At 54.6% G+C, this 10,289-nt stretch overlaps 1 protein-coding gene across 1 annotated transcript; it reads left to right on the plus strand.

Moving 5' to 3' along the window:
• Positions 1-403: 403 nt before the first annotated feature.
• Positions 404-8,552, plus strand: PDIA3 (protein disulfide isomerase family A member 3). Its single transcript, XM_074156014.1, has 13 exons — positions 404-622; positions 787-865; positions 1,707-1,824; positions 2,273-2,380; positions 3,272-3,401; positions 3,860-3,976; positions 4,416-4,541; positions 4,719-4,901; positions 5,441-5,549; positions 6,374-6,502; positions 7,215-7,294; positions 7,818-7,875; positions 8,146-8,552. Exons 1-13 carry the CDS (start codon positions 468-470, stop codon positions 8,263-8,265), a joined length of 1,512 nt encoding a protein of 503 aa, XP_074012115.1. The 5' UTR covers positions 404-467; the 3' UTR covers positions 8,266-8,552.
• The last annotated feature ends 1,737 nt before the right edge of the window (positions 8,553-10,289 follow it).

Here is a 10,289-nt window from a genome sequence, read left to right on the forward strand (position 1 = left end):
TGAAGTGCCATCTCCAGAGCCTCTCCCCGCTCCCGGGGATGTTCGGGGAACGGGAATTCCTCCCGGGATTTCCGAGAAGGCACGTGGCGGGGCGGGTTCGGAGCAGCCCCGCAGACGGGACGGTCCCGGCCGGCGCGGGGCCGGGCGGCGGGAGGGAGGGAGGGAGGGCCGGGGCCGGGGCCGGGGCCGCGCCGTGGCTCGGGAAGGGGCCCGGTGCCGCCGGTGCCGCCCCCCCCCGCCTCCGAGCGCCCCCGGGACCCGGCGGCCGGGGGAGGGAGGGGAGTGGTCGTCGCAGCTGGCCCCGCCCCCCCGTGTCGGCAGCCCATTGGCCGGGGCCGGCGTGACGCGCGGTGCGGCGCCCAACGGAGAGCTGCCACACGGCAGGTCCGGCTGGGGGGGCGGGACTTCCGGCTCTGCGGCCCCCGGCCCTGTTCAGCCGCCGCCGCCGCCGAGGAGGGAGCCCCGCCATGTCCGCGCCCCGGCCGCCCGCCGCCCTGCTGCTGCTCCCGCTCCTCGCCCTCGCCGCCCGCGCCTCCGACGTGGTGGAGCTCAGCGATGCCGACTTCGAGAGCGGCCTGGCCGAGCGCCCGGGGCTGGTGCTGGTGGAGTTCTTCGCGCCCTGGTGAGGGGCCGCCGGGGGCGGGCGGCAGCGGCGGGCGGCGGAATGGGGGGGGGGGGGAGCGGGCGGAAGAGGGGGGGTGCGCAGGGCCCGGCCCGGCCCGGGCGGGGAAGGGGCTGGGGCGGGCCGGGGGCTCCGGGCCGTCCTGACCCCCCGCGTCCTCCCAGGTGCGGGCACTGCAAGCGGCTGGCGCCGGAGTACGAGTCGGCGGCGACCAGGCTGAAGGGGATCGTGCCGCTGGTGAAGGTGAGGATTCGCGGCACCGGCCCGTCCCGGGGACTGGGGGCAGGCTCGCGCCGGCCCCGGGGGGCCTCGGGGCAGCGACGGGCATCGTCCCCCGGAGGGGCCAGGCGCCAGGGAAGGATCTGGAAGCCGAAGGCTGCGAGGGCCGCTGCCGCGCGGGGTGTGCGGGGCGTAGGATGGGTGTGTACCGGGGCGGGAAGAGGGCTCCCCCGGACGGGAGCAAGAAGCCTCCTGCGAGCAGCACGGTCCAGCCCGAGAAGTGGCCAGTGCTGGGCTTCATGGCGTGGCCCCTGGACTCGTAACGGCAGGGCTGCCGTACAGGAGCTTTGTTTCCTGCCAGAAAACTTGAATGGTTTTCTCAAGTCAGAGTCTTCCTTTCCGGGAAGCGGCATGGACTCTTGGCACCGTGGCCTCCTTGTCAGTTGAGGTCGGCCTGTCTTCTGCAGGCCTCGTAGGAACTTTAATACTGCTGAGGTGCTGAGAACAGTTGATTCCTGTTAAGCCTGTCATTGATTACAAGGATCTACCTTTTCTAGTATTTTTCTGTGTGTAGTCTGGCCAAACTTGCAACTGCTTAATCTTTCCAGTATTTGCCCAAAAATTTTTCTGGGCCTGATGCTACCTGTGCTACCTCCTTCCCCAGCCTTGACCCTCCAGCTTTTGGTCTTGTAGATGCTTTGTGGATCCTTGCACTTTCTGTGAAAGAAATCCAGCCTTGGTTAAAGACACCCAAGAGCTTTCAGACCCTCTAGTTTTATGTGATAATGCGGGCAATGGCAAAGCCGCTTTATTTTGTGCGTACGGCTGGCTGGGTCACTGAGTAGCAATGTTCCTCTTCCTTTAGGTTGACTGTACAGCAAACTCAAACACCTGTAATAAGTATGGAGTCAGCGGATATCCCACCTTAAAGATTTTTCGAGATGGAGAAGAGGCAGGAACCTACGATGGGCCCAGGACAGCAGGTAAGAGCTCATCAGCAAGTGTCTGGCTTGCCGAAATGGTGCTGGAGGCAGACCCACATCTAACAGACCTGTGTCAGGGACGTTACGTGTGTTGAGGGACACAAAGAAGGTTGCTGCCTACACATGCAACCCCCCCCCTTGCCCTTTCCAGAACTCTTTGTGCTGGCAGAGCCCTGGATATTTAGTATCCCTTAAAGCTCCTTTTTAAAGGTGAAGGTTTCCACATTATCTGTAACTTCTAGTACCCTTGATGTGCAGTAACTGGAAAATGCTAGAAGGTTCCTGTGTGAAGTCGGTGATAGCGCTCCTTTAATTCACATCATATTTACTGTATGGGAGAGGTGTGTGGATTCTGTAGAAACGACTTTTTTTTTTTTTAGAAAGCTTGAAAAATGTCTTGTGGAACTTTGTATTGATCCCTTTAATCATTTAATTTAATTCTTTTAAGATGGGATTGTCAGTCATCTCAAGAAACAGGCAGGACCTGCTTCGGTGGCTCTCAATTCTGTGGCTGATTTTGAGAAATTTATCGGTGACAAAGATGCGTCTGTGGTGGGTGAGTAGATTCGGTGCAGTGCTGGTGCTCTGGGAGCTGTCTTGGGGAATGCACTGTGAAAGGACAAGCAGTATCACAAGCTGTAGCAAGAGAAATTCTAGCTGGACATGAGCAAAAAAGTCTTTCATAATGAGAACGATAAAGCACTGGACCGTGTGCCCAAAGGGGTTTTGGAACATTCAGTCTGGGAGATTTTCAAAATTCAGCTGGACAAAGCTCTGAGCAACCTGATCTGCTCTGAGGCTGGGCCTGCAGGAGGTGGGACTCGGTCAGCTCTGGGATTCCTTGCAACCTGTTTGTTTTATTCCAGTGATTCTTTGAGTGCCTGTCAGACCTCCTGGCACCACAGTGTAGCTTTTTTAAAGCTTGCTGCTCTTTTGGCTGGCTGATAACAGGTCGCTTTGGGTTGTCAGAAGGTACATTCAGGTGGTGTCTCAGGACAGGCTGTCAACATCGTATGATTTGATCACACTTCACAAGTGGCCAGAGCAGTTTTCCTGTGCAGATCGGTGGCCATCTCACAAGCGGAACTGGCTGAGTATTGATCAGCATTCACGAACCTGTTTTTATGAAGTACCACTGGCAGTTGCTATCACTAGTGGTGTCACGTGGTTACAAAAGGACATCTTGGTGCTCAGAGGGCAACGGCCTTTTGGCCGAGTGACCAAGCAGGGCAGACTCCTGAGTGACTTTGTGCTGGTGGAAGGGAGGGAACACAGAAAAGTTCCAACAAAAATGGGAGAGAAGCTGTCAAAGATGAAGGCCTGAGCACACATTGAAGGGCTTGATTGAGGAGTGATCTTTCAGCGCGTTGTAGAGATGAATGGTGAGGGCTTGCACGGTGGTTGCTGCTGATTCGGTTTGGGGTCACCATCTGTCTGTCTGCTGCAGGTTTCTTCAGAGATGCCTCTGGTGATGCTTACTCAGAATTCATGAAAGCAGCCAACAACCTAAGAGATAACTACCGTTTTGCACACACCAGTGAGGACCAGTTGGTGCAGAAGTATGACGAAGATGGAGAGTAAGTTGATGAACACAAGGATTTCCTGTTACTGAGACATCTGGAACAAATTCATGGATTCCAGTTGTTACCTGGATTCTGAACGTAGCTTAAGGTCTTGTTTCTGCCCCAACTGCTGGTGGCTTGTCTTTTATCTCTCCAGAATTGAGATCAAAGGTACAAATGGTTGCAGGCTCTGGAGAGTTAGTGTCTGCCTCCAGGTGGGAAGTATCTCAACAGAGGTGTTTTGCTTTTCCGTTGCTTGTTATGGTGGGTTTTTTTGTTTCTCACTGTGGTCTGTCTGAATAACGGAGAAGCATCTAAGGCAGCAGTGCCACCCAGTAACTAGGCAGTCCTGTTGAAGCTGTGAACAGTGAGTGTGGGTGGTCACTGGAGGTTGGGTTCTCGCCTCATCTGGTTGCCATCCTTGGAAACCCAGGGATACGCTAAACTAATCCATGATACCTGCTTCCTCTCAGGGGTATAGTCTTATTTCGCCCTCCACGCCTGACGAACAAGTTTGAGGACAGCTCCATCAAGTACACAGAAGATAAAATCACCAGTGTAAAGATCAAGAAATTCATCCAGGAGAACATGTGAGTGATTCCTCCCCAGAGAAGGTGACAGACAGACTGGCCCCAGCTGGATTCGGCCCTGTCAGAACTTGTTTTCTCTAATGGGCGTTGCTGCAGTTCCTGCACAGTGTCCAAAAGAGCTGTTCTGCCCACACTGTCTCCTTTGGGGACCACCTTCTTTCTGGAAAGCCTGGCATGGCTGTTGGCATTTACCGTCCCTATTCTAATAGCCACGCTTCTGTTTAAAAGCTGTGACCTTCCTGAGAAGTGTGTCAGCTCTGGCCTTATGTAGGTCAGATACAGCCACTGATGCTGTGGCTGGAGATAGAGATTGGACTTGGAATAAGGTGGTACGTGAATGGGTAAAGTGTTTCTTACTTGGGTGTTATTGATGACTGGCATTTAACAGTTCCTGGGGGGTGGTGGGTTCTGGGCAGTGATACCTCTGTCTCGTTGCTAGCTTTGGCATCTGTCCGCACATGACTGAAGACAACAAAGATTTGATCCAGGGGAAGGACTTGCTGGTGGCATACTATGATGTGGACTACGAGAAGAACGCGAAGGGCTCCAACTACTGGCGCAACAGGTACGGCTTGGCCACTAGTCGGGGCTGCCCCATAGCTCAGTTGACAAAGTTTCTCCTATTATTCATACCTGAATTCCTTGCCCGGTGTGCACTTCAACATGAATGGTATTACATCACGTGGAAGAGAATGTTCCAAGGAATAACACTTTGTGTTCTGTTGTTTTTTTCTCCCCTCAGAGTTATGATGATTGCAAAGAAGTTCCTAGATGCTGGCCACAAACTGTCTTTTGCTGTTGCGAGTCGGAAAACTTTTAGCCATGAGCTTTCAGAGTTTGGTCTAGACAGCAGCGCGGGCGAGGCTCCAGTGGTTGCCATCCGAACTGCTAAAGGAGATAAATATGTCATGCAGGAAGAATTCTCGTAAGTTTTTGAACTTTAGCAGTGCTGCCTCTCACTTCATGGACTTTGCTCTGGAGGTCTCTGACCAGATCATCCTTGGTTAGCTCAGAGGGAACAGGAAAGCTGGATGTTCCAGCTGGGAGAAGTGATTGGGGGGGTCAAAATGGCTCCTACTCATGTGTTCTCCTGCCCTCTAGAGAGCTGGCAGCCCCTCCTGTTACACAGAGGTAGATAATTTAATTCAAGATGTTTAAGTGTCTGGTTAGGAACTAAGGTGCGTTAAAGAGCAGAGGAAATAGTTTCTTTTTTCAAGAAGAAAGGTACAACTTAAGGGTGCTGGAAGGCCTAAAACTTAGAAAGGGATGTGCCTCCAGATTCAAAACTCTTAAGGGCGCCTTTGCACTTGTTCTGGGGTCTTCTGAGTCAGCTCTGGGCTGGCGTTCTGGGAGATGTGGGTGGCATCTGTTCTGTGGGTGGAGGGAGCTTTAATCGGCCTTGAAATCTTTCCCCTCTCATCCTGTATGTGTGATGGTGGCTGTAAAACATCACTTCCCTTCCAGCCGCGATGGAAAGGCTCTGGAGAGATTCCTGCAAGATTACTTTGATGGAAACTTGAAAAAGTATCTGAAATCAGAGCCCGTCCCTGAAAGCAACGATGGCCCTGTGAAGGTGAGTGCTGTATCGAGCGCAGCAGCAGCTCCTGCCCGTGGATGAAGAGATGCTGTTCAGCAGCAGCTTTGAGTCACGCGCTGGTATCTCGCACTGCGAGTGCCGCCTTGTGGCCTCTTGAGAAGCCTCTGCTGCGATAGAGGGAAGGAGAATTCACTCCCTTGTTGTATTGCAGTTTTCTGAGCCAAGGGAGAAACACAGCTTGTGGTTTTGATTCCGTTCTGTTCTCTCAGCACAGTAACGGCTGCTTGAGTCCACAGCGATGTGCTCTACAGGTGCAGGATCATCCAGCTTTACAGCAATTATGTGAAGGTCTCTGTCTTGCCTTGTGCTCCCTCACGGCCTGGCTTCCTTTCTAAAGAGTGACATGTTCATCTCGTCATGGGGGGAGTGTTAGAACTCCTGCCTTTCACTCCTCACAGTAAATTCTGCCCTGACTGGAAGCATTCCGTGGCCCGGCTTTATGATGATGAGGGCCTTACAAGCAGTGACTTCCCTTATTTATGTGTGCATGGGGATCACCTGAGTGGGTTTTGCTAAACTGATTCCTCAGCCTGGAACTTGCTGGGATGGAAAAGAAATTATTTTGTCCTCCTTCTGCAAGAATCCCAGATGCCAACCTCATTTGCAGATAGTGCTGGTACCTTAGGACAGGTTTTTACCTGTGAGTCGAGGGTGTTACAGCTTGGTAAGGAGTCGTGTGTTGGTCATTTTGCTGCTCGGCGTGTAGGTGCAGCGAGTCATGCAGAGCGTGTGGAGCATGTCGTGTTACAACCTGTTCTTGACTTAGGAAAAACTTAACTTGTATGGTCAAACGTTATCAGGTGGTGGTTGCTGAGAACTTTGATGAAATCGTTAACGCAGAAGACAAAGATGTCCTGATAGAGTTCTATGCACCCTGGTGTGGCCATTGCAAGAACCTGGAGCCCAAATACAAAGAATTGGGGGAGAAGGTAAGTCCGGGACTCTGTTGCAAACCAGAATTTTGTAGCACTAGACAACCCTGCGGGCTCTGTCTTTATAACAGTGGGGTGTAATTGTGCCTTCCCGAGGACTGTGAGTTTTGGCCTCCCCTGTGGATGCAGAAGGACCTTGGCAGGATCTGGAGCGTGGCAGCAGCCGCACTCGTAGGTTTAGCCTGCTCCCCTTGCTGTGGCACATAAATATTCCCTGACTCAGTGACTGGCATCAGCTGGCAAAGTTCTTTTTTGGGTGTTTTCCTTCTGCATGATCAGGGCCTCCCATCTGCTGAAGGCTAACACTGCCCTGCACATGTTCATGGGTGGAGCAAACAAATTTGTTCTCTCAGACCTGATCAGCCTTTTGCTCTTTGGCCGTCAGACAGCCCTCCTTCCCAAGTACTGCATGTCCTCGTGCCTCACCTTCTAGGGCTGTGGGCGAGCAGTTCTCTGGGGGGAGCATTCTCCAGAGGTGACACCAGATCCCACAGGTACTGCTGGGAGATGTGCCCTCGTACAGCTGGGTGAGGAGGGACTCATGCCTGTGCCCCTCCTGAGGCAGAAGGAAGCCACTCAGAAGACATTTGTTCACCCTTTAGCACACCGTGTGCTGTCCTTTGGACATCGCTCTTAGATGATGTGGGTCGGTGGGTTCCTGGTGTTAACTACTATGGATTGGTCACTAATCAGCTCTTCCTGCCAACAGCTCAGTAAAGACCCCAATATTGTCATTGCCAAAATGGATGCTACAGCCAATGATGTGCCTTCTCCATATGAAGTCCGAGGGTAGGTCTCACTGTTGTCACACCTCCCTGTCAGTGGGCGAGTTCAGGCTCCTGTCTGACCCCTGGCCATGGAAGAGCTGAAAGAGTCTCCGGGGAGGGTGGGCGGGGGTGATGGGTGCATGACTCCAGGCATTGGCTTAGTGTCAAGAAATCAGGAGTAAAAACAAAGGACAGCTATCTGCCTTCTCTGGGGTTCCGGGGTCCTGGCTGTGCCTGGAGGCCTGTCTTGCTCAAACCCTTCCTCTGCTTTTGAATCTGTTGGGATTCTCTTCTTGGCAGTGTGAAACAAAAGCTGGGCTCGCTTCTCTGAAAGCAGTTTAGCCAGCAGACTTGGGCCTAGTGGAGCTCAGCCAGCTCTGGACGTGGCCAGGCTTTGGGAGGCCACACCAAGCTTTGTGCTGCTGAAGCTGTCACCACGTTAAACAAGGGCAAGGTGGGGGGAGTCCCTTTGGCGGGGGCCAGCCTGTGGGTCTGAAAGGAAACCGAGCACCTTGGGAGCTCCGATGTCTCTTCTCTCTCCCCAGCTTCCCCACCATCTATTTTGCTCCAGCTGGCAAGAAGCAGAGTCCAAAGAAGTACGAGGTGAGTCTTGCTGCTTCGTAAAGAAGTGAAGTAGCATCCAGGTGTCCAGATGATGCTGAGCCCCTCTGGAGCTGTGGTGGCCTCTGTCCCATCAGTTTCCCTGGGAACGCTCCCGGTGGTACCTGCTGGGAATGCTCTGCAGAGCCCCAGGGGGGAGAGAGCTCTGCTTGCGCCCGCTTAGGTCTCCATCTGGCACCTGAGCCCCTCCCCGAGTGAAGGGGAGCCCCCCGGGAGCCCAGGCCCTGCCTTACTGTCTCGTGCTTTCCGCAGGGTGGCAGAGAAGTGAGTGACTTCATCAGCTACTTGAAGCGGGAGGCGACCAACGCTCCCGTGCTGCAGGAGGAAGATAAAACCAAGAAATCCAAGAAGAAGGTGAAGGAGGATTTGTAAAGTACCCGCTCGCCGTCGTGTCAGGATGAGCTCCATGTGAATTGGGGAAGCACTGGGCAGACTGGGGCCAGTTCTGGGTTGTGGAGAGCCAGTGACCATGTGGGCTGCGGGGACCCAGCTGCTGTATCTAGTTCTGTTTAATTTCCTGCCGTCTCTTAGCTGCACTGTTGTGGGGCTCCCCAGGCTGGTTTGTTTTGTGGTTTGGGAGGGGGTGGGGGGTAGGGTTATTTTCTAATTTTTTTTGTACATTTGGAGAAGTGAAACAATAAAATGACCCCCTTAAGACCAAGTGTCGCTGTCCTGTGGAGACCTGTCAAACCCCACACCAGGATCCTGCTCTTGGTCACCAGCAGCTTCTCCCGGTGAGTCCGGTTGCCTCCAGTGAGCCTTTAGAGGTCTGTTCTGAGATACTAAGCTCAGCGTTTGGCCCGTTCTCCGTCTCCTGGGTCCTCCCAGGATGGAGCAGCAGCGACTGCCCCAATGTGCTCTGCTTCAGGCGCTGCATTTATGGGGATTTGGGGCTGTGGTCACAAATGCTTTTGCTTTTTGTCTGGGCGCTGCTGCAGCGCGTTTGTGGTGTGTGGTACGTGATGGGGCTGTTGGGTGAGGAGCTGAGCAGCCCCAATAAATGGGCTCTGGAGCTGGTGCAGAAACGGTTGGGTGCGGGGAGGAACGATGCGAAGGACGTACCCCCGCCAAGGGAAGTGGGGGCGTGCTGGGGGTGTTTGGCTGTGGCTCGTGCATGGCTAGGACAGTTAAGAGCAGTTGTAAGATCATGACTTCTCTGGGTAGGAGGCAGGCTGGTGGCTGTGGGAGGGAGAGGAGTAGGGTGCTGTGCTGCAGGTGGGTGGTGGGGGCTGTCACCCACCCCCCTGTGGCGTGGGTGGTGCTGTGCTGATGGGGAAGGGTGGGAGTGGGGTGGGGGGTGACCAGGAACAGGCTGTTGCCCCATCTCTCCGGGCTTTTGGGGCTGCCCTTGAGCCAAAGGGAGGATCCGTGGCAGTTTCCATGGCAAGAGCCAGTGCTGGATGCTCTCTCTGTGGATTCCTCCCCCGCAGCTCCAGAGGCTGCCTACTAATTATTTATTGCTGCTGGAAGTCTCCAGGTACAGTAGATCATACAATGCTCAGCACACGGTTCTCTCTCTACAACAGCTACACCACACCAGTTCTGAAACAACCATTTCCTCCCCAGCTACGTCAGCGTCTTGCACATCTACCCTCCGTGCCCTGCTGCTGGCTCTCGGGTGCTCTGTCCCCGGAACAGACACCAGGGCATGTTTGGGTGGATATACGTGCCAGAGTGGTCCTCGAGCTGGCAGGGCCCCTGCAGCTGGGGGCAGACAGTGGTGCACAGAGCGGGGGGTGCAACAGGCTCTCCTGGGACTGCTGGCGACTATCTCCTGTAAAACCACACCGGAGCCCTGCTGCCCAAGGGCAGGGTCCTGTGTCGGGCTTGGGGGAACCAGGGGAAGCTTCTCTGATCCTCGCTTTGCTCCCTGGTCTGTGGCCAGATATGGTGGCACCACTTTAGTTCCTCGCTGGCGAGCGCCGGGGCCAGGGGGTGAAGGAAGCACCGGTTCAGTGGAGCTTTGTGGCAAGAAGGACAAAAGGTGTGAGAAAGGGCTGGGGAGTGACGGTGGCTGCCCAGGTATCCCTTACCACAGTGCTGCAATTAAACTGACGCTAATGAGGCTTCAGCTGAGGAGAAACAGACATCTGAGGAAGGATTTGCAGGTTAACTCGGCAAATGTGATTGACATGGGCCACGGAAAGCTGACCCAGCTCTGGGAGAGGGTTTAAGTAACATTCACAGGGGCTGGCAGCCAGGTCCTCTGCGGCCAGGACCTCCTGCTCTGCAGGGGCAGGAACCCACCCGGCCCTGGCAAAACGGCAGCGGGAGCAGCCCAGCAGCCATCCTGGGCTGTGGAGCGCTCCTGAACCTCAGCCTTAACCTAACACACCCTCAGGGATCCGCTTCCTCCACCCGGTAGGCAAGGAAAGAAGAGTTGCAGCGGGGTTTGC

The sequence above is a fragment of the Numenius arquata genome, chromosome 11, assembly GCF_964106895.1.
Source record: "Numenius arquata chromosome 11, bNumArq3.hap1.1, whole genome shotgun sequence".
Taxonomy (NCBI): domain Eukaryota; kingdom Metazoa; phylum Chordata; class Aves; order Charadriiformes; family Scolopacidae; genus Numenius; species Numenius arquata.